This window comes from Eleginops maclovinus, chromosome 5 (genome assembly GCF_036324505.1).
Source record: "Eleginops maclovinus isolate JMC-PN-2008 ecotype Puerto Natales chromosome 5, JC_Emac_rtc_rv5, whole genome shotgun sequence".
In the NCBI taxonomy this organism is placed as follows: domain Eukaryota; kingdom Metazoa; phylum Chordata; class Actinopteri; order Perciformes; family Eleginopidae; genus Eleginops; species Eleginops maclovinus.
Window position 1 is genome coordinate 25,500,802 of NC_086353.1, and position 25,101 is coordinate 25,525,902.

A 25,101-nucleotide genomic window follows, 5' to 3' on the forward strand; every position below is an offset into this window, starting at 1 on the left:
GAGTTGGACATTTTCATTTAGAATCAAGCAAGTAGTGATTGTGCTATATAAGGTTTATTGTTCCTAAATATGAATTTGGGAACAATAAACCAACGTTTCAGAGATTTTATTGTATTGTTTAAAAAAAAATGAAGCCAAAATGATTGATGAAACTTATAAGTACTGAATTAATATTTGACTGTTTAATAGATAGCAGACAGAGACTTCTAGATGATTGCCTCAATTGTTTAAAGGTCTCATATTATGCTAAATTTATACAATATATTGTAGAGCAATACCTATACAATGCATACATATGTGAAGTGTTTTGCTCAAAATACCAAACAGATCCCCCATTGTAGCATGCCTCATCCCCCTCTATTTCAGCCCTGCTCCTGAAGTGCTTATTCTGTGACTGTAGCTTTAAATGAACTAGCTGCTGCTGGCCACGCCCCTTTGGAGCTGCTGCTGACCACGCCCCTTTGTTGCATCGTGATCTCTCTGTCTGAAGAGGGAAGTTTCTCACGGAGAAACTCAGCTAAACTCTGCCGTGATTAAACCCCATATGATGTTCCAAACCCCATCCAGCATTATTTCTGAAACTCTTCTCAGTGTTTACCACTAGAACAGAGACATTATATGTGTTATATAAACAACAACTCTAAGTCCCTCCTGCAGACATCCTGCTGAACACACAGAGCTGCTGCGGAGGGGATTCAGCTCGCAACTATATATCGCAGACGATACTTTGGGACATGTCATGTGGGCGGGACGTTGCCAGGAGTTCAATGTAAAGCCAGCCAACATTTCGATCATTACGTCATATCGGCAGCAAATCTGGATCAGCTCGTTTGTACCCCCGTTTTTAGAGATGTGGGTGACGAGGAAAAGAGAGAGGGTTGTATTTTCTGACACTTTGTGAGTATCCTTACATACCGGGGACACATATTTATGTATAAAAGACAGCAAAAGGTGCATTTTGCATAATGGGGGACCTTTTAAGTGTCTCCCCTCGAACTGTACTTTTCTTAAGTGCACTAAAGGGAGTTCAGAGTTACCTTGATAATAAACAGTTTGAAACAGAAGATGAACTAAATCTGAAGATGCTTCAAAAAGACTCTTAGTACTCATCATGTTTTTTAAAAGCCTCTTATTTTGAGAAAAGGTCGCCTTTTTATACACTCGCTCATTTCCTCACCTGCAGAATGCACTCTCTGACGGGTGCTTTGTCGACCTCCCTTCCATTTAAATGAAAAAATACTGCAATAAAGTTTGTCCCATTTAGTTCGACTCAATTCTTGAACCAGGACTTTTTTCAAAGATTTAGATCGATTGCTCACATTGTTTTTATTCATGTGTTTTGTGAACAATATAGACTATAACTACTGTTTTTTTTTAATGGTTGTAATCGGTTTTTCGTTGCACATTTTCAGTTAACTCTGTGTATGGTTTCACATGAAAAATGAATGGTTCATTTATAGTACATGTGACACATTGCTACACAGACAAACTGTGCATATCCTTGTGTTGTGTGCTACAGTAGATAAATGTATAATATTGACTTTCAAATGTTTTTCTTCTCAATTGTGGATATAGACTGTAAAAAGCTCTGTGACGTTCTTGTACAACGGGATGTAAACAAAGCAGATATTAGCTCGAAAGAAACCATACCAAGGCTGACGGCCCAAAACTAAATCTAAAGATATTGATCAGTTAAAACTAACTACTAACACAATCACAAAACTTTTGTTTTTGGTGGAATTGGCCAAATTTCTGACACATTGACAAGGTTTTGAAGCCTAATTGAAATGTTTTGGATGTTACTACCATTTGCATACACAAGTTGTTACGTCTCATTAATGACAAACTTTAGAAAATGTTAAGATGTGCCAATAACAAATGTACCAATATGTATAGTAAATAAAATCTGAATATGTATTTGCAATCCACACAGACAATAACAGATGTAATGCCATATTTGTACTATATATTCTGTTACCATCAGTACCACGTGTAACAACCGTTGCTTCTGTGTCTTTGAACAGGAGTTTGTGATGATCGTGGTGTTTGGGTTGGAGTACATCATGCGTATCTGGTCTGCAGGATGCTGCTGCCGCTACAGAGGGTGGCAGGGACGCCTCCGCTTTGCCAGGAAGCCTTTCTGCGTCATAGGTCAGTTGCTGGAGCACAGTAGAGACTTTGAAAACAGAGTCAACAGACAATCCTTCTACCAGGAATTAATATTTAATGAACATAGTTCTATGAGCACAGACGGAGCACCATCCCAAATTCAAGATACAGTGTTGAAAGGGGGAGAAAGAGGGGCGGAAATAGTCTAATACTTTGTCTTGATTAGGAGTCAAACAGCTCTTACCACTAAGCTGACGACCCCTATACTGTACTCTGTGGGATATACTCTTCTCACACGCAAACATCTGTCCACTGACGTTATCCGGCCTAACACGACCAGCCGACCGTGTGCAGACCAAACAGTAGATAGGGCAGCTCTGCCACTGTCTGTTGTCCAATGGAGAGACGGGGCCCCTTGGTCATGGAACTAGGTTTACAATGCGTAGGTTTCTATCTAACTGGTTGGGTTTTATATATAAATCTCTCCTTGGTCTGGTTCATCCTTATCTGTGCACATATATGTATAAAAAACACAATGTATATGGCCTGCGCTCCCATGATTCATAAAGAGGTTAGTTCCTAAGGTCAGAACATAACTAGGGAAAAAAGCTTTTAGATTTGCTGCCTCTTCTGCCTGGAATAATGTGCAGAAGGAGCTGAAACTATCAGATGTAATCACTATGGGGGAGTTCAAGTCCATTATAAAGGACAAAGAACAAAATACTCTTGGTCATTGTGTTGGCTCTTATATCCCCGAACTGAAGTTGTCTTAAAATTGTGACAGTTTTATGCTTTTAACAGTTTCTTTTATTTGCATACTGACTGGGTATTTTAACATTGTTCATGCTGGCCAGGTCACAGAGATTTTAATCTGAATGAGACTTTTACCTGGTTAAATAAAGGATATAACTCACACACGCCCCCGCCCTCTATTGGACTGTATTGGTACAGGGGATGGAATCCCAACCAATGAATGCCATGTTGTTGTGCCACTACATTGACCCCTACCGATCCTTAAGGACTTCAAGTTAGTTTAGTGGGCAATCTGCTGATTGACGAGAAATCAGAGCATATTGGCTGTTATATACTGTGTAATGCATACATATTCAAGTAGGCTTGTCCTGATACATATATGCACATTTCTTGGATGTGCGTGGGTGTGTATTGGCAAAGAATATTACCCCGAGTACAATAGTGGGCGGAGCCTGTGTGGGTAAAAAACATTTCCTCTTCTTCAGAGCTTCACTGTCAGTTGCCCTCTCCTTTCCCTTTCATGGACCTCCGCTGTGCTCTCTGTAAACGTGGTCTGATGACGTAGGCACGCTTCCACAGCACGATATTGACCAGAGTTTACTCGTGTCATTTAAAGCTGTGGTCAGAGCTCATAAGAACAGAGAGCATTTACGTAATGAGGTTGAAAAATGACTTTTATTCTTTCCACTGTTTAGACATGGATCTCTCTTCCTGGAAACTACATTAAGGTTCTTAAGAGAGAGTGGACAGGGCTTAGAGGTCATCAGGCAGCACACATCACACTTTTGAGGTATGTGCCATGGTTTGCCAGTGCTCAGGGCTCATGAGGCAGACAAAAAATTGAAAAAAAGAGAGACCCCTTAAAAGAAAGCGTTTCAGGTTCTCACTATATCCCAGAGATAATGGGATAAAGTGAGAACCTGAAAGAGAAAAATTTGTTGAACTCAGAGGACCCGAGCAGTGGAGACAGATGGAGCTGATGCAGGGACACATTATGATCACTCTCATCATGACATTTAGATTTCTCTGCATTATTTTTATTTTCACAGAGAGAAACACCATCACTGTATCTTACACATAAGTGCACCTCTTATACCGTGGGATGTAGTCACAATGTATAATGGAAAAAACTTTATTTATTTCAGTCACTGGGGATAGAGCATTTTTTTTAAAATAGTAAAATCAATACTTAATTCCCCAAGTAACAACTTTTCCAAAGTTGTTGCAAAGACAGGAGTATATTATCGGACTTTAAAAAATATATATATTAGGGTTCCATATTGTTTTATTACTTCTTTTTGCTGCTCTGCCTGCTGCATATTACACACAACATGGTGCTGTATGAAATAGGATTGATTGGATAAAGTCAGACTGCTAAGAGGACTGTTCCATACTGTACGCTTAAATCCTCTCAAAGGATTTACAGTTGTTTTTTGTTGCATTGAAAACAAACAGGCGGTTCAATTGTTCCACCACACTGGCAAATTAAGTTGTAAAAAGACACAAAGATACCTTTCTTACAGTGTTCTCCACCGTCATGCTACAGTGTGAAAGGAAATTTGAATTAAATCAATTAATATTTTTATTTCGGGGCGGAAACTTTTAAGAATATAATGATTTGGCGTCTTCATTTGACTTTTTTTGTCTCCAGAATGGGGGAAATACGACACAAATCAATTTAGCAGATCCAACTAAACTTTTAAAGTGCACATTGATCATTGATATTTTATATTGCTTTTTTAAGTTACATTTTTCAAATACATATACAGATATACACATATTAATCATGTATATACAGCTCCCGAAAACATTAAGAACCACTCCAAATTGTTCTTAAATCTTTATCTCTAATTGCCATTCCAGTGTCTGTTGAATTCCAACACAGAGAAAAATTGTCAGAAGTTTAAAGAATGCAATACAAATTAAAACAAATAATTAAAGTCAAAGACATACCTATAAATAATAAAACAAGAGAAATGATAATGTAAGTGGTCTCTGTATGTTTTTTGTATGTTTTCTGTAGCTGTTGATGACTTTCTTACCTCATGGAGATTAACCCTTGTTTGGTACATATCCTCTTAAAAAATCTGACCAGGAGTATTTCAATAGATCAACCCCAGTTAAACTCTATTAACGTAGAAAAGAACGTGCTAATGCACTGCCACTGGATTTTCTCCCCATTTATTTCAATGAGGATTGAAGCGAGAAGTCGTACTCACTTGCAAACCAACTCACCTAGTAACACATCAAAGAAAAGAATTCAAACTGAAACACTGAGGGGTGCTGCTAGGCTGCTCTGATGGACAATGATTATTGTTAATACAAATACAATGTTTTTATAAGAAGCTATTTCAATTATAAGTTGTGGAATGCCTACTCCAGCCGTTTGCACCCCTCCATCCTGGCCCACCTGTTTACATGCTAGAGCTTTCTGAAAAAAAAAAATAATAAAATACTCTCTCTTCAACTGAAAGAGCAACTCAACAGCTTTTTGAAGCTTGAATATGCTTCCTTCACAATTCAAAAAAAGTATGAGCCCTGAGACATGCTCCCATGCCACTTCAGAATGTCATCAAAACAAAAGGATTTGTTTGACATTTATCAAAATAATTTTATGGACCAGAGTCTTGAGACTCTCCCGTCTCCTGATTGCAACATTAACTTTAGGAACAGCTGATAGCAGCACAGCCCTGCTGCCAGAAAATACATCTAGCTGTTTGAAAAGTTTCTCCTTAAAAGCTCTTCTACAGGATTTACTATCTTATTATGGACAGATTTTTTGGCAAACTGCTACATTAACAGTGACTTATAGAGGATTCAGCAAATGCAGATGTTATGTGCAGAGTGACAGAATTGGGGCTGTGAAAGAGTGCAGACACATGATTTCTGTATTTATATGTGGAGTCTACTTCATACTAAGACTGCATATTTAATTAAAATGTTATCAAAGTCTGAAAAAACACAATATCCCAATTTCTCAATATTTGGTTCAGCGTATTTCCTGTAACGCCTCCTTTGTTTACTTCATGAAGTCAGTGACATCAATATGTAATACTAAAACTTCTATTGGCCAGTGCACTAACACATTGTATGTGATAGGCTAAGGTCTGCTCTAACCAATCAGAGCAGACTGGGCTCTGGTTTCAGACAGAGGGTGAAAAGAGGTGCTGCAGCACAGGCAGTATGAGAAAAATAAAGAGCTTTTTGAACATTAAAGCATGGAGACATGTCCCAGTAGAGACATTAAATACTGAAAATGAGCAGAATATGTCCTCTTTAATAATTAAAAAAAATCGTTGTTTGGTACATGTCCTCCTAAAAAATCAGACCAGGATCAATTCAATATATTATTATATATATATTACAAATGATCTTGCAATTAAACATTTTTCAAATGTAGACCTTTTTTTGTGTATTTAGGGTACAGAATTACTAGATGTTTCTTCCTGTTGCCATGGCAGCTACAAAACGGAGCCAAGATCAATACAGTAATGTGATGAAGTGAATGTCCTTGTCATTTTCTAACTCATAAAGGACACTTTTCATTTAAAGTTACTCTTTTAAGCAGAGGAACTGCCGAGATGCATTATTGTGACGTGGGCAAACTCTCTGACCTCACACACTCCAATTCCCAGACACACACACACATTCATCCCTCTGTTATCACAAATCTCCTATTTCTCTCTCTGCACCTTCAAAGGGAGTGAGCCCGCTGCAGCCCTGTAGGGGCCCCGGAGACTCTCACCTTCAGGGTGTCATTAATGTATTTTTCATGGTGTTGACTTTTCCCTTTTTTCCTCCCCCCACCTTGGGTCAATTGGTTCATGGTTTATAAGATAAGCCATTAAACACACTTTGGTAGGTAATTCTCTCCAAATAACGGGGATAGTGTGCTGCTCTTTGGATCAGGGGACTAGGGGGAGAGAAGGTTCGAGTCCCACTGCATGTCGCTGTGTCCCAGGGCAAGACACCTCACCCAAAAAGTGCACCTGAATGTATGTAAGTTCCTTTGGATAAAAGCATCTAATAAGTAACATGTAATGTTAGGCAGAAGGAAAGGAGCTGACCAGAAGGTTCTATACGAAGGAGAAGCTCTGGTTCACAGTGAACTAGAAAAACAGTACCCACGGTGCATCATTGAAATGGAAGATGTGTTCGAGAGAGGATCAAGAGGGGGAGTCGTGGGAGCTCTTTACATCCCTTCGTTTGCCACATTCATCTAGGCTAAAAGCAAAACTTACACTACTATAGTCCACATTCAGGATGAATAACTGACATCCATAGATAGGTTTCATCTAAATTTTTAAATAGAGCATTTGCTGACTATTTTCTCAACTTTTTCAATGGAGTAATGCAGGAATGAGTCATTTATCTGGTTTCCTTGTCTCAAAGCCAAGTTTTTGGAATGGGTTTTTGGTTTGATGACTGATATAAGGTATGTTGTTAAGACGACCTGAAGAGGTTGTATTTTTTACGACATAAAATACATCAATAAATACCCCACTGGTGACTTAAGAAACGTCAGTCGCTAACAAGTTTCTAAATAAGACGACTAAACGCCGTCACCTTTAGCTTAGCGGTGTTGACGCGCTGCCATGCGAACCTGATGAAGTTTGTTTATACCCTAACGTTAGCTTTTTACTTCTGTCCTTTCCTTTTATGCTTCAAAATCCTAAGAGTGGTCTTAATACAGTGGGGCAAAAAAGTATTTAGTCAGCCACCAATTGTGCAAGTTCTCCCATTTAAAAAGATGAGAGAGGCCTGTAATTTTTATCATAGGTACACTTCAACTATGACAGACAAAATGAGAAAAAAAATCCTGAAAATCACATTGTAGGATTTTTAATGAATTAATTGGTAAATTCCTCGGTAAAAATAAGTATTTGGTCACCTACAAACAAGCAAGATTTCTGGCTCTCACAGATCTGTAACTTCTTCTTTAAGAGGCTCCTCTGTCCTCCACTCGTTACCTGTATTAATGGCACCTTTTTGAACTCGTTATCAGTATAAAAGACACCTGTCCACAACCTCAAACAGTCATACTCCAAACTCCACTATGTCCAAGACCAAAGAGCTGTCAAAGGAGACCAGAGACAAAATTGTAGACCTGCACCAGGCTGGGAAAACTGAATCTGCAATAGGTAAGCAGCTTGGTGTGAAGAAATCAACTGTGGGAGCAATTATTAGAAAATGGAAGACATACAAGACCACTGCTAATCTCCCTCCATCTGGGGCTCCACGCAAGATCTCACCCCGTGGGGTCAAAATGATCACAAGAACGGTGAGCAAAAATCCCAGAACCACACGGGGGGACCTAGTGAATGACCTGTAGAGAGCTGGGACCAAAGTAACAGAGGCTACCATCAGTAACACACTACGCCGCCAGGGACTTAAATCCTGCAGTTCCAGACGTGTCCCCCTGCTTAAGCCAGTACATGTCCAGGCCCGTCTGAAGTTTGCTAGAGGGCATTTGGATGATCCAGAAGAGGATTGGGAGAATGTCATATGGTCAGATGAAACCAAAATGGAACTTTTTGGTAAAAACTCAACTCGTCCTGTTTGGAGGAGAAAGAATGCAGAGTTGCATCCAAAGAACACCATACCTACTGTGAAGCATGGGGGTGGAAACATCATGCTTTGGGGCTGTTTTTCTGCAAAGGGACCAGGACGACTGATCCGTGTAAAGGAAAGAATGAATGGGGCCATGTATCGTGAGATTTTGAGTGAAAACCTCCTTCCATCAGCAAGGGCACTGAAGATGAAGCGTGCCTGGGTCTTTCAGCATGACAATGATCCCAAACACACCACCAGGGCAACGAAGGAGTGGCTTCATAAGAAGCATTTCAAGGTCCTGGAGTGGCCTAGCCAGTCTCCAGATCTCAACCCCATAGAAAATCTTTGGAGGGAGTTGAAAGTCCGTGTTGCCCAGCGACAGCCCCAAAACATCACTGCTTTAGAGGAGATCTGCATGGAGGAATGGGCCAAAATACCAGCAACAGTGTGTGAAAACCTTATGAAGACTTACAGAAAACCTTTGACCTCTGTCATTGCCAACAAAGGGTATATAACAAAGTATTGAGATGAACTTTTGTTATTGACCAAATACTTATTTTCCACAATCATTTGAAAATAAATTCTTTAAAAATCCTACGATGTGATTTCCTGGATTTTTTTTTCTCATTCTGTCTCTCATAGTTGAGGTATACCTATGATAACAATTACAGGCCTCTCTCATCTTTTTCAATAGGAGAACTTGCACAATTGGTGGCTGACTAAATACTTTTTTGCCCCACTGTATGTGAAGATTATCATGCTGAACAAATTGTGTAAATAATATAAATGTGTTGCCAAAGATCTTATTTTCTGCAATTTTAAGAAATCCAAAGGAAATTTGATTGCTTTTTGTCGAGGGAGCCCATGCAACGCTAACTTCCTGGTCGGCCTACCAAAAGCATTATGCTATATGCTATGATCCACTAAAGTTATTTAAGATGCACTGTGAATAAATCCCAAGTTGTGTTATCTTTATATCTGCCTTAAAGTTGTTTTTCTATATGAGGGTAAACATTTTCTTCATTGCAGTTTGCCTGCACTTATTAAGGAAAATTAAATGAGCAACAAATCTGAAACGTTTAGAATCCCATCGACATGCGACATAAAGATCTTGATAATTTCAAATATACTGCGCGTGGTAAATTCTTCATAGAACAGTGCTTAAGCCAATTACTTCTTCCCGTGTTTGCATCAGCAGCCATATTGATGTAGTGACCGGGCGACGTACACGAGCGTACAGTGTATAGGAATAGTACACAATGTTGACGCCCATGGCAGAGTATGTCAGCTTAAGTAATATAAAATGTTAGTGCGATAATGCTCCACAGTGAGGGGTGAGGGTGAGGTGACAACAGTTAGTTAGCATGATAGACTTCAAGCCAGCCCCAGATACTCGGACCTCCAGGCTGGGATGAGCCATCCTGCCTGCCTTTTTAAAGGGCCACGTTCACATTAAGATCAACGTATACTCGCCTTTAGGTTGGACCTTTTAGCTGTCGGGGTGAACACTCATCTGCTCCTATGACAAGTCGTTTCTTTTTTTTTTTTCCTAATGTGCCGAAGTGTATGAGGTTATATTTAGAATGTTCTCTTGCATGTAGTGACTGTTTCAAAGTGTTTGTGCCACACAGACAGAGATGAACCAATATCTCTGATCCTGAAGTAGAAGTAAAGAATATATGGTCTCTAAATACTCGATTACAAGTAAACACCCTGAATTCACGAGTATACTTAGTTACAAAAGTCTAAGCATCAAAATGTACTCAAAGTTCAAAAAGTACTAATTCTCCACAATGGACCATTTCAGCAACATAAAGTAGGTGGTATTCCGCTAAAGGTGCTTTAAGTATCATAAGTATCCAGTATGGAGAATGAGTCTTTCAAAGTATTTTATTGTTAAAAAATATTATATTATTCAGTTTTTATCACATGTAGGAGCAATTTAATTGTGGTTTGTCAATGTGGAGCGAATTTTAAAGACTTAATAAAATACACGACGGATAAGTAGCAAAGAAAAGCATATTGTGTGTTTTAATATCCAAAAAAGTAGCTAGTAACCATGAGGATTAAAGGGGCTCTATTAGGCTTGTTTTGGGGATTCCGAGATGGTTGGAGAAAACTTGGGGATTTTAGCCTTTGCAGACCAAAAAAAAAAAAAAGGCCCCTTCAAATAAATATAGAGTAAAATTATCAAGTGGCATAAAATGGACCACCACCACTGGATACAGGTGTTGCTTTTGTTGCACAACGTCTTAAGAAATAGCCATGCTCAAATATAAAGAGTGTTTATCAATAACTGTAATACAAATAAGCACATGAACAAGATAACAAAAAAGCATTGCGTCGAGGCATGCATTTAAAAACAAATGTCTGGGATTGAGTCATCCAGGTAACAGTTGTCTCTGGTGTTTGCTCCTCTGTGCTACACAGACATCATCGTGCTGATAGCGTCGGTGGCGGTGGTCTCGGCAGGAAGTCAGGGCAACATCTTCGCCACCTCAGTGCTGCGGAGCCTGCGCTTCCTGCAGATCCTGCGCATGGTGCGGATGGACCGAAGAGGAGGCACCTGGAAGCTGCTGGGCTCTGTGGTGTACGCACACAGCAAGGTGGGCTGGCATGACCAATACACACACACACACACACACACACACACACACACACACACACACACACACACACACACACACACACACACACACACACACACATCATTTCTTGCTGAAACTTTACAGACAGCTGTGTTTGGCAAAAAAGCATTGTATGCAGCTGGTTTTTCAGTCTGCAACGCACGATCTGTAGACTTCCTGTTGACCTGATATCAATGGGGAGCTCGTTTCACCATTTTGGAGCCAGGATGGAAAACAGTAGTGTTTCTGTTGAATGGTTCCTGAGCCAATTTGCAGATGCCAAGCACAGTGCACATGCAGGAGTGTGTTTAGCACCAGAGACAGGTGTGTAGGAGAGAACGACTAGATAGAAAGTTGCAAACCAACCCTATAGGCAACGTTCATAGAGAATGGCTGTAGGTCAGTCAGTCACACATTACCCTCCCCAGATGCAATATCACACATCAGTTCACTGACAGTCAGCATTTATTGGAGCTAGAAAAGAAAAGCACTCTATGGTGACAGGTGTACAACATATACATATACACAAAACAAGCCATTCCCCTCTTACAACCAACCATAAATCATGGTTAAAAACGTTTTAATGCTGCCTATCCTGAGTTCCTATAACCGTGCCTTATCATTGCATGTTTAGCTGCAACCATTCTTTTATCCCTTTTTATGTATTGTGTTATATTTGTTTGTTTTGAATTATTATGTGTTAAATGCCTATGTGAAGCACTTTGAATTGCCTCTGTGTCTTAAAATGTGCGATCCAGATAAACTAACCTTGAACCAAACATACTCTCCGTAATCTGCCGCTCTATTTAAGTTGCATGATTTGCCCTGATTCCACTCCAGCATCTACCTGTAGGCTCAGGAGATAGTTAGTTAATCTTCTCTCCTTCATGTTCTGTGTACAAAATATTAACTGGGAGTGATAAAGCCGGAGCCTGGACGCCAAACCCAAACTATATGCTGCTTTTGATTTACATTTTAAATGCGAGTTGTCTGACTGAACTGCATCTCAAAATAACCTAGCCACAAAACTATGAATGGCAACTGAGAGCGGGGGTGGAAATGGAAGGCACTGAAGGAATTTATAATAAGAAAAACAATATTTATATTTCAAATGAAAGCATTAACTTCAGCCCCCACAGTGAGTCAATGATTCAGCCTACACATCTAGTGACATGAAGTATTAAATGAATCCCTGTAAACAGGGCCGATTCATTGTGTTAGTGAACATCAGGCTTGGCGTGACGGATTACCTTACAGTTAGACTAAAAAAGTCGTAGTCAGGTTACTGTTACATTTCTAAAAATTGTAGACTACTAGCAGGATACAATTATACAGAAAAACACAGAATATAGTGTTGGTTGTAAAAGGATCAGATTGATCTCTTCTTCTGTAGGCTAGTACTTTAAGTGTGAATCTATACGCCTACTGCCTGAATCTGCTTCATACAAGGCAGGTTCTCCCAGAAATTAAATCAACTGTATGGCCATGTTCAAAATCATAGTTATGTTTCATTCCCATGTTGATTGAATGTAACACTTATATAAAATACTATACATTGATTAGAGTATATTGACTTCAGATTCACTGAAAGAGCATCCCTATGCTATGCTATACCTAAAGTGTTTAATTCAGTTTTTTACATTTAATTACCAATGTTATACACTCTACCTTAGAAAGTGAATGAAAATATAAAACTGGAGGTATTGTATTTTGTGTTGGTATTATATTTACAGTTTTTAAACTGTTTTCAGGCATTTCTCGCCCTTCTTACCTGGACTCTCGCTCATCTCTCTCTCCTCCACCTCTATTAACCAGCACAAAACTTCTTTTCACATTTCTCTTACAACCGTATGACCCCCCCCCCCTGCAGGAGCAAGGAAAGCTCATGGTTACAAGCATAGTTGTAATTAACGTGTATCAAAGCTGCACATTCAAACTGAATTAAAAAGTTGCCACTGTGAATGAGTCGATTGTGTAAGAGTGTGTGTGTAGCAGGGATGTGTTTTGTTAGGGGTCACAGCAGATGGTTTATGAACTTTTCTAAAGTTAATAATTCAGGGAAATTCTGAATCAAACATTCAAAAGCAACCAAAAATAAAGCCTTGATTTTTGCCCTTCCTCCAATTGTGGTGCATACAAAGGTCTATTTCTACTCACAATGTGAATGAAGCAACACTTTAAATTCCATAGTATACAGGAGGTGGTGAATGTTGAAGTAGAGTAGTTGCATCACAAACTGTGTCCAGTTATTGCTGTGAGCAGCTGTAAGAGCAGATATCAGCAGTGAGTAATATCAATTGAGCAGCTACAGCGGGAAGCAAAAATAGCAAAAACAAAAGATTAAGGCTTTTACAGTAAATGTTATGTGAAGATAACAGAGAAAGGTCACATACTATGGGGTCAGAGTTCACTGTCCGGCCTTCTGGATGTGGCATTAATGAGATGAAGCATTCTGGTAGGGCCAGCATGACAGCGTGTCCAGGAGTCTGTTCATTATATTATTTGTGCAAGGATTAGGTTATCTGTATGATCAATAAAATATAAAGGAACATAATGTGCATTTTTTGAAGCCTACACTTAGTAGGTTATAGGTTTTAGTTTACGTTGTCTCATTGTAATGCCTTTATGAGTTTGCTAAATATTGATTCTACAATAATTTTCTCACATCTCTTCTCACATGAGCTCTTTCCAAGACTCAGTGCAGTCTGTGATGTTGCACACACCATAGCTTTGTCAGTGTGCTTTAAAAAAACAAATACAAAATAATGTTGGTGGATTTGTCAAAAAGTAAATTAAATATGTGGTTTGTAAAAGGAAATATCATTGAAATATCAATCATTTTCCTCCAAATACAATCATTTAAAGTCTCTGCTGTGATGACAAAATGTCCCATCATGCAATGCGTCACCCTTAACACGAACAGCGTGCAGCTGCTATTGGGAACTTTAGATTTTCGATTTTATTGAAAATAAATCTTTAAAAAGGCATAACGCACAATACCGGCATGATTTGAAAGGATCTTTAGGTATGGTAGCAGATTTAAAACAAAGGTTTGATAAACTGTCATCACTTTCCTTTGGGCAGACATGGCCTTCAAAATTGTCTTTAAAAAAAAAGCCATTCTAGGCTCATATACCTAAGTGGTTTTGCATTAACACAATTCTTGTTTTCCCATGAATACTCTCTGCAGGAACTGGTAACCGCCTGGTACATCGGCTTCTTGGTTCTCATCTTCTCTTCGTTCCTCGTGTACCTTGTGGAGAACAAGTTCAACAAAGACTTTGCTACCTACGCTGATGCACTGTGGTGGGGCACGGTGAGTTTGGATTGGCCAGGATTCAGTCAAAACTCACAATGGAAATGCTGCGAGAGAATTTTCCATTCACCTCTCAATTTAAGGAGCTGTCTATGATGTTTGCATACATACGGCTTTGTAGGTAAAAAGAAGTGATTAATTGCAGACCCGTGGGAGAGGGTAATGGTATATTACAAAAGTCACAAATAAATTGGTTATTTTCAGAGAAAACTATTTTGATATTGCCTGACCTCAAAGTGGTGGAAATGAGCGATTCTTGAATATATCTCGAGATTTGAAATCTTTATTTAAAAGAAGAAAAAAATCGTACTACTGTTTAAGATTATAGTAGAAAAATGCCAGTAAAGAAAAAAATGTTTTGCCATCAATATTTGTTCGTGTAAATGTACAATACATCTTGAATTGATTTCTTTTCACATCCAGTGTGGTTTCTCAGCAACAGGAGGTCTCACTGTCACCTCTTCACATACTGTAAATGTGTCTGTATGGATGCTTATATTTTTCTCTTGTCATTGCCTCTGAGCATTGACAGCTCCTCCATAAACATTAACGCCGCACGGCTCCATTAACCATTAGTTTCATACCGTCTCAAGAAATCATAATGATACCAAATGGCTACAGCCGCCTTTGTGATGCAAGGCAATAAGAGTCTGAGAGAAAGGTTGATCAATCTGCGAAAACAAATAGATAGATGGATGGACGGACAGAGAGACAGACAGACTGACAGATGGATTCATACATACATACATACATACATACATACATACATACATACATACATACAAACATACATACATACATACATACATACATACATACACACACACACACACACACACACACACACACACACACACACACACATACATACATACATACATACATACATACATACATACATACATACATACATACATACAGATTACTATCACGATGAACACATGTTTTTATGAAAACATTGTCTCCCTTCTGTTTGGTTCAATGTCTTTAATCAATGTTCTAAAAACAGCATTCACAGAAGAAGGTCGTTGCACATACACCAAAGAACACAAAACGGTGGTTCAATACGTTTTATTTTTTAAGCAGAATAAAACATTTCAGCCACAGGCTTTCATTATCGTTCTAGAATCCAAGGCCAGACGGAGCCGCTGCCATAAGTCCTACTCAAAGGTCTAATCACTCCAAATGCAGCGCCTGAAGGCAGCATTGAAAATCATGCCTCTATGTGAAAAGAAAATTACATGCAAATATAATACAGTCAATATGCACACCGAGAGACATGGATCTCAGAGAAGTCCAAGAAAAATACTGAAAATATGAGACTATTTTGACCAATCAGATGTCATTTTGTTGTAATTTAAAAAATAATGATACATCAAATTCAGCCCACTCACATGCTGTGTAACCAGCAGGTGCATTCATTCAGTCTGCCACAGGTGAAATCAAATGAACCTCCTAATATGCAGCTAATTATTTAGAAACCTCAATACAGCAATGAGCGGAGTCCTGATTTCCTGTACAAAGCATTGAGATATAAAACCTTTTAATGTTCCCTAAAAGCAACTTGTTGTTGTCATTAACAACACCCATTTAAAAAAAAGTAAATATGTGTGAATAAATGTCATTTGCTTTATTAAATATAGAATTATTAAAGAGAAAGCAAAGGTTGTTTTCTTTTTAAATCATGTACCGTCAACTCTATAGGAAGGGCTAGTGAGAAAATTTGACCAAAAGCATTATGACATTAAAGAGAACATTTCCTTTCAGCTGTCAGAGAACTTGTATTCTGATGTGTAGCACGGGCATAATTCAGGACCTATAATAATAATGTATTTCTTGTCCCAGATCACCCTGACAACCATTGGTTATGGGGACAAGACACCAAAGACGTGGACAGGACGGATGCTGTCAGCTGGGTTTGCCCTCCTGGGCATCTCCTTCTTTGCACTGCCAGCTGTGAGTCTGAATTATTCTAATTAAATACTTTCTATGTTAAATTTGAACTTTTTCAGTGTTATTTCCTCACATCAGTTCGTGAAGATTTAATAAAGTTGTCCAAACTGGATTTGAGTTTTGTCCTGAACATGATTGTCTGCTTTCTTTATGAACCAAGCGCTCTAAAGATGCTAACATTAATTAAAGACATGTGACAATGCGCCAGCAAAAACATCCCAGAAAATGACTTCTTAGAGACAGGAAATGTATTCAATGAGTTTATTAGGCCTTTTTATATGTGTGCAATAGTAGCTAAATCCAGGAAGCAGCTAGCTTAGATTAGCAGACTAGCTGTTAGACTAAACAGCTAGTCGGGCTTTCTCCCAAGTTTAAAATATTGATGACTAGCAGTACTTCTTAAGCCTGCAAGTTATAACGTACAGTACATGTATGTCTAATTAAAAAGGTTTTGGTTGGTGTGTTTTAACTTAGGAGTTAGGACTATCTGTTTCCTGTTTCCACTCTTCTTGCTGACTAAGCTATTTGATGAATCCATATTAACTTTATCAAAAAATCACGGGTCTTACGCTGGGCTGTACAATGCCACCCAATCTCACCCAGATAGTGGTATTAACTTTCTAACATTTATCAGGAGAAAATAGGTATTATCACTAAATAGAAACAAATACAATAATGGTCCCGCAGAAGGGAAATTTTGATTCTACATTTGACCCATCCTAGTGTGAGGAGCAGTGGGTTGCCATTGTGTACGTCCTCCGGGGAGCAGTAAAATAAATGTGCCTAAAATAACAAGTATTTTAAGAAAGAATATTACCCTATCACATTGGCCTTGCCTTACCAGAGGACCTAAGCTATTTATATTAATATAATATTCACTAAGCCCTGTCCGTGCCACTGGGTCTGCTTGCTGTTTATCTAAATGAACTTTCTGGATTTGATCCCAAAATGCTTTCGAAACTTGTATTTATCATTTCCAACGCAGCCTCCATGATTCTCCACCAGGTAAAGAGGCAGAATAATTGTGCAGAGGAGACGAAAAAAACAGATTAATAATAGAATGATTCACACCAATAGTATCACATCACATCATCTGCAGTATAACAGATAAAGACAAAGACAAACTCGACACATTTTACACATTATTATTGGTCCACAGGTAACAACACATGTAACATTAGTCCCTTGGGGAATAGGACAATCTGTGTCCAAATTCAACCTGTAGTTTTTCATGGAGCCATGATGGACGTTCTGCTGCTAGTCACCCAGCAGCTCTGTAATACTTGAGAGTCTTTGGTGTTCACATGCATCTTATATTTAATCCTGTTAATATCCCACCAGGGAATTCTGGGCTCAGGCTTTGCCCTGAAGGTCCAGGAGCAACACAGACAGAAGCACTTTGAGAAAAGGAGAAACCCCGCCGCCTACCTCATCCAGGTACACCACCCACACACGTACAGTATCTGTTTCAGAGCTGGAAAATAACAACATTTTTATCATGACTTTTTACTGCTTTTCTAAATAATACACTTAATTTCTGCCAAATATAAAATGTGTTTAATGATGTGATTGGTCTCCAGTTTCTATTTTTTTTCCTCTGTGGACCCATAAAGGAATGAATTAAAAGCGCTTAATACTTAGTCCCCGCCCCCTTCCAAACTCTCATGTGTTTAAGCCCAGAAACACCAACAGATTGGGAAACCCATTTTTGCCCCTCGTCTGTTTTTCACGCATTTCATTGATTCAAACCTTATGTTTTCCTCATCAAATATTTCTCTGTACGCCTCCTTGTCTGCTCCGTGACCTGCTTTCCTCCCACATGCCTCTTCATTTTCATCCTCTTCTCCTGTCCTCGATCTCCTTGTGTCATCTCCTCCTCTTCCTCTTGTCCGTTCCCATGTCGTACCAGGCTGCGTGGCGTTATTACTCCACCGACAGGCCCTACCTGGAGGCCACTTGGCGGCACTATGAGAGCCTCCTGCCATCCCACAGGCATGTATCCACGCCTGATCCCCGCCCGGGCACAGATGTGTGGAACACGTGTTTTTTTTATGTTCACTAATCAGCTCTTTCATTTGTTTTCTTTCCCTCCTCATCCTCTTCCCCCTCTCCCTTCTGACTCTGCCAGGTTTTTGTTCTAATTATCTTATTCATTTATCTCTCTCTTTTCTCCCTCTTGGTTTTGTGTTTTCTGCATGCAGTGTGTTTGGCGTAGTTATTCGGCTGATGAGAACTCGGTTTCCATTGCTACGTGGAAGCCTCACTTGAAGGCATTGCATACCTGCAGCCCTACGAAGTAGGTACAACTGCGGCAGCTGGTGTCTGTGCCAGTCAAGCTTTTTTGTCCTACACTTGAAATCTGTACAATTTTTGTAATTTTCCAAGGCTTTCCACTCCATATTATCTATATATTGAATCTGTGATGCACTCTCTTTTGTACATATGCATTGATTTTCTCAAGTTCCTCTTCTAATGTGATATCGGTCGACAGCCACCAAAGAATATCCTGGCTCAGTTTGCTCAAAATAAAAGAAAATCGCTGACTTCTAAGACATCTCTAGATAACCCTTTATTTTTGCTGCAATTGAAGAAATAAAGCTTTGGAGGCGCCCTTTATTTCACTTTAGGAATTTCAGTGTCCAATTGCACTTTAACGGGTGTCACTTTAAAGGTCTGAGGCAGCAATTTCAGCATTATCTCTCCGTGTAGGACGGCAATTTTGGCCTTAATGAGCCATAAAGCTTTTTGAATTTGCAGCACTTCAGTAGCTTTAAATTGGACACCCACCCAGCACTGGTGCCCTGAGTAATTTAAGATGCTGTGCGGATTTCATTGGATGTGGTAGCAAACATAACAAAGATACAGTGGGGTTTACTATGGACAGGTTTCCCTAAAAAAACAAACATGCTACGTGCACTCAGCGGGGAGGAGAACATGGAATTCCTTCTGTTGGCACAGGTTAAGAGCAGAGCACTTTTTCCTACATTTTTCCATTAAAATGTTCTACACACTAGATGGTAGATGTGTTAAGAGTTTCTGTTTAAAATCCATGGCTCTAACCAGATTGCTAAATGTTAGCTAATGCTCATCTAACTGTATAAAACACATTTTCTGATTGAGAGCTACTGCTACGTTAATAAGCTGCAAGTGACTCTTTAGGTTTTAAACTCTGCCTGGACCAGCATGTGTTCAGTGAGCCTGCTGTCTGCTAAGGTCTATTTCCCATTGAATGTTTGTTATCGATTGATGGGTTGCTACCCTACAATCTTGTTCAACAGCTGCTGACAAAGCCTTGAATGCAAAAAATGTTCTATCATAGCCACCATACCACTGTTTGTGCAGGTTTTAGCTCTTTAGCTCACAGTTCCAGGCATTTCTATTAATGTATGTAGGCTACAAATCAATGACATCTCTTGTAACTGAAATGAGCACACTCTTCAAACATTCCTGAGTTGTGTAATCGATTGCAGCGACCATCAAGTTAGTCATAACCATATCCCGAGGCTGGTGGGCACCGGGGCGTTTAATAGCAGGTTTAAACGCAAGTGTAATATGTGTATGCTGACCACTTTTACCAACCTTTTTTTTAGAAACACAACTTTGAGCTTATGATGAAAATATTACCTGGCAAACCCCATTTGGTATGTGTGACTTTCATTTATAAAAACAGTTTTCCCGTACGCAGGGCACTTTGTGTCGAGTGTAGGGCTATCCCCACATATTTGCCTCTTGAGCCAAATGCATTTAAAACTATATCAGTTTCAGTACCAATAAAATCACACTTTATACTGGCAGCAGGTGGTCTGCCCAAATGGACCAAATGAAACCTTTACTATAACTATACTTTTTACAAAACTGATACATACTGGATTTTCACTGTGATATTACCTGATTACGCTTCAAGGGTCTGCAAAAAAAACATTTTATAGTACAAAAATCCTTCACATTTCTAAAACACAGCTTTGTGATGCGTAGTAAATGGGCTAAAACATGCAAAACCACTGGTTCTTTAAGCACAATTGACAATTATGTATTATTAATGGTGATTGCTAATGTCTTGTTTTTTTCTTCTTCTTGTCTGTCAACTCCAGGAAGGAGCAGGGAGAGTCGAACACGAGGTTTGTAACTGCTGTTCCTCTGAACATTCACTGTCTTTCGTAATGATAGTTTGGGATAGGTGTCCCACTATGAACTCTGAAAACACTAAGTACTTAATGTACTAGTTTTCGGGGGATTTCTTTCTCAATGTTTTTTCACGCAAAGGTCTTGTACAGCTGCCTGTGGATGAACCATAGCCTCACGTTAGATTTTATCTTCTGCCGATTGCATTAACCCTTAAAAAATGACAAAGTGGTGATAATATTTAGAGGTTATCCTGCTGACAAAAAACGTTTGAATATCATAAATGTGTGATTTCAGCAATATAACAAAATCCAATGGCAAAGTCCAATTGCGTTTGGTCATGAGAGGCTTTGCGATGCTTACTTTCGGGTTGTCCTACAAAAATATTTCATCACTGCACCACTCTATACACAAATACATAGTGCAGCTATTGTAAGGTAGTAAGATATTGTAAGATCATTAATAAAGAATCGAATTGCAACTTACAATATCCAGCCTTTTATTTAAGACAATATCAAGCATTATAAATCTTAAGGCTTCTGTGTGAACTGCACCGTCAATGAAAGAAAAAGGTTGTTGACCTTCTGAGAGAGTTTTAAACTAGCTCTCTGTGTGGCTTATTGTTTTCAAATCCTGATTGGTGCTTTTTCTTTTTCCTCACTGGTTTTACTTTCCAAGAAACACACATCTTTGAACATAAAAGGCTCTTAAATAGAAGCCATCAAACTCACATGCAAACATCTGTCTTTTAGACATCCTCTTTCCTTATTATGCTCTTAGAAATTGTATTAATTTTTCAAATTGCCTCATTCTCTAATGATATCCTGCTCTGAGTCCTTTAGCCAATGCATTTTCTTTATTCACAAGGGGAGGACAGCCTGCAGCGTAGTCAGGGCAGAAAAATTTAATATGTTGTGTTGTGTTGCAGTTATGAAACAATGGGTAAACGTCACCTGCGTATGTAAATGTAAATCACCTTAGCAACCAGTTGGGATGTTTCCCCCCTTCACAAATGTATCCACATACAGAGAAAGCTAAAGAAGCAAATAAGAAATAAAAATGTAATGTAAGGTTTTATTTATTTACATAGTTTTCCCATACATGTATGTAAAAACATACCACATAAATAGAATAAGATCAATAAATATGCATTAGAGTATGCATTAAATCCTCCAAATACCCCTTAAAGTGTATAAGGTGAAGGAAGAAACAAAAAAATAAAATTGTAATAATAATAACATTAATAATCATCATCATCATTCGTTGAAAATAATAATAAATTGTATTTATTTAGCGCTTTTCTCTGACTCAAAGTCGCTTTTGGATGAATTGGAATTCAAAAAAGTAAATAGTATTCAAATCAATTATTTAAAATAAAAAAAACTGAAAAACATATTAAGGGTTAAATGAAAGCTTATCGCAAGACGGATATATAAATAAACAGAAATAACCACATATTGCAGGTTGGCATTTAAACAAATCTGCTTTGCCTGTAAAAAATAATAGCATAATTCATCCCTAGCATGTGCATTTTTGCAAACCCCTGAATCTACTTTACTACATCTCCACTGCAGAGCTGGAGAGGAGATTAAAAACCATGCAGTGCATTACAACTTGAGCTTCCTTATTTTATTTATTAGCTAGATGTATGTATTAATGTCCAATGTAATACTTCACAGAAGCCCGGTGATAAAACACCAGTAAAAACTGAACAAAGCTCTTCATCTTTATACCCTCGGTGAACCCACAAGTGTCTGTCTGCAGGTTACTGGCCTCACATGGTGACTCAGCAATTGTGGCCATGGCCCAGCTGAATCCCCATAGTTAAACGGGGAAATCGACATGAAGTGTGTGAGTCACCAAATTGCAGCCTTTTTCAAACGATGCTGTAGATGTTCATTTGTCTCTACCAAACTCAATTGCCTCTGTTCTGCTGCTTCTAAATGTCAGCAGTCGACACATTGAAGCATAGGAACTTGCTGTATTAATTCTTTACTTCAAAGCCTTTCAGTCTTAAAGGTCCCCTATTATGCAAAATGCCCTTTTTGATGTCTTTTATACATAAATATGTGTCCCGGATGTGCAAGGAGACTCATAAAGTGTCAGAAAATACAACCCTCTCTCTTTTCCTCCTTACCCACAACTCTAAAAACAGGGGTACAAACGAGCTGATCCAGATTTGCTGTCCTTATGACGTAACAAGGGAAATGTGGGCTGGCTTTACATTGAACTTCTGGCAATGTCCCACCCATGTTGTACCCAATATACAGGCAAGCTGAAACTACTCTGTTTTGGAAGTGATATGGTCTGTGTTTACATTAGCAAGCATCGCTAACCCTCAGAGCTAACGCTGTACTGGAGAGACTGTGTGTAATATAAAGGTCCTGTCCTTGTGGTAAACCGAAAGAGAGAAACGTTTGAGCTCCATACTGTTTCAGAAATAATGCTGGATGTGGTTTGGAACATAACATGGGGTTTAATCACGGCAGAGTTTAGCTGAGATTCTCCCGGTAGAAAACTCTCTTCAGAGAGAGATCATGACGCTCCAAAGGGGCGTGGCCAGCAGCAGCTCCAAAGGGGCGTGCCCAGCAGCAGCTAGTTCATTTAAAGCTACAGTCGCAGAATCAGCACTTCAGGAGCAGGGCTGAAATAGAGGGGGATGAGGCATGCTACAATGGGGGATCTGTTTGGTATTTTGAGCAAAACACTTCACAGACATGTTTTGTATAGATATGGCCCTACAATATATTGTTCAAATATAGCATAATGGGAGATCTTTAAGGTAAAAAGTAGAGAAATAAAATAAAGAAGCATTGTGTTTCACCTCACAAAACACACAACATTTCTTCCCTCTGTTTCTGCATCGTGTAACACATCAACGTATGTCTATCTCCCTTAGTAAAACTCTTAGTAATAAACAGAAGCTACTGAGGAGGCGTTCCACTTGGAAACATAGGTACACAGCGTTTCTGCTCCCCTGCTTACATGACGCTGTGATTTGAGAATGCTGACTAATTCTTGCTGCATGGGTATCTGTAGGAGGCTGTGCGGCCTTAGAGAGAGCAGAATCATAAAATATTGCAGATAGACATCGGTCGCCTCTACAGCGGTGCACTCACTCCTTTGTATGATCTCTGCCTGAGCAATGCGCTACTATGCCTGTTGTTTTCATTGCTTCATCTTGTGAAGTAATAATTGTGATACCATCTTCTTTAGCCCAACATCTTTACATCTTATCACACTGTTCTCACACACTTTACAATCTGCCTAAATATCCTGAAACAAACGTAAAGGTGGTGATATTCTATTTGTTTCTGTCTATAAATCCTAAAAAAGGACCAAAGAGCACTACTAAACTTATATCTTCTTAAATGTGTATTTATCCACAACAAAAATCAGTTCCCTACAAAACATCCTATACACACTTTTGTTATAAAGGTGTTTGTGCTTGTAAATGGTCCGCAAAGGCTAAAACCCCAAGGTTCCATTCCATTCCCCGCCTGAAACACCTCCATTGGACTCAATTGTTTACTTCCTTAACATAGTGACATCACTATTTAACACCCGCACTACTATTGCCTAGTGCTCCAACACATTGTATGTGGTAGGCTAAGGGACATCTCTAAGCTGTTCACAATCACAACAGAGCCAACCAGCTTACCAATCAGAGCAGACTGGGCTCTGTTTTAAGGCAGTATGAGAAAAATAAAGAGTTTTTTGAACATTAAAGCATGGAAACATGTCCCAGTAGAGGCACAAAATACTGATATGAAACTGAAAATGAGTATTACAGAGGCCCTTAATGCTAATGCTTGTGCACTGCCTTTGCATGACGTTATTATATGTAAATGCACATTTGCAGAATCATCCTCTTTATACATTGTATTTATCTAATTGTCCTGTTCCCTCCCTGTTCACAAACAAAAATAAATGTCATGTTTGGTTTTCCAAAACCTCACCCAGTCATTATATATTACAATGATCTTTTGTGCAATAAATCCTAAGGAACAAAATGTTGATTTGTTGTATCTGATGCACAAATGATAATACAAAGTATTACAACCATTAATGTTGAATATAATACCATGGCCTCGAATGTCTCTTTGAGCCACATACTTACAAATTGGTCACATAAAACAACTATACTTTAGCTGGATAAATAATGTGAACACATACAGGCGCACCCTACAGCACACAGCCAGAGCATCATAACTGACCGAGCTTGCATTTTGTGTAAAGCACCTGCTGCGATGTTGTCATGCATTCTCATCTTTCTCCATCTGCAGCCCTTCACCCTCATATTAGCAGATAAAGCGCTGAATGACCATAAATGACAAGATTGTGTGAAGAAACTGCATTATGCTTACATGTTTGGATCATTTATGTTCTACGGAAGCCCAGAGAGGCAAATGAGAAAAAGAATCCAGTGATCGATTTGTATATCTGATCTAATATGTTTTCTCTAATGTGTTTAAGAAAACTTTAATTAATTTTATAATGTCCTTATTACAATGTTGTTTCATCTGTGAAATAGGTAGGGGGGAAAGTCTTGCAAAGACAATTCTTTTAAAGTTTCTGTTGATTTTATGTTTAAATAACAAGTTTTTAAAAATCTATTTTTCAGTAGAATTTGTTAGTTGTTGCAATATTCCTTTTGTCCACAAGAGG

General features: G+C 38.8%; 1 protein-coding gene across 2 annotated transcripts in view; it reads left to right on the forward strand.

The window, feature by feature from the left end:
* LOC134864993 (potassium voltage-gated channel subfamily KQT member 5-like) overlaps nt 1-25,101 on the forward strand; it is a 109,540-nt gene that overhangs the window by 72,270 nt on the left and 12,169 nt on the right. For both annotated transcript variants that reach the window (XM_063884371.1, XM_063884372.1), the window contains exons 3-9: nt 2,025-2,151; nt 10,846-11,021; nt 14,233-14,358; nt 16,204-16,314; nt 17,653-17,748; nt 18,513-18,607; nt 20,403-20,429. In XM_063884371.1, coding sequence (XP_063740441.1) covers nt 2,025-2,151; nt 10,846-11,021; nt 14,233-14,358; nt 16,204-16,314; nt 17,653-17,748; nt 18,513-18,607; nt 20,403-20,429 — 758 coding nt within the window. The remainder of the gene's footprint in view (nt 1-2,024; nt 2,152-10,845; nt 11,022-14,232; nt 14,359-16,203; nt 16,315-17,652; nt 17,749-18,512; nt 18,608-20,402; nt 20,430-25,101) is intronic.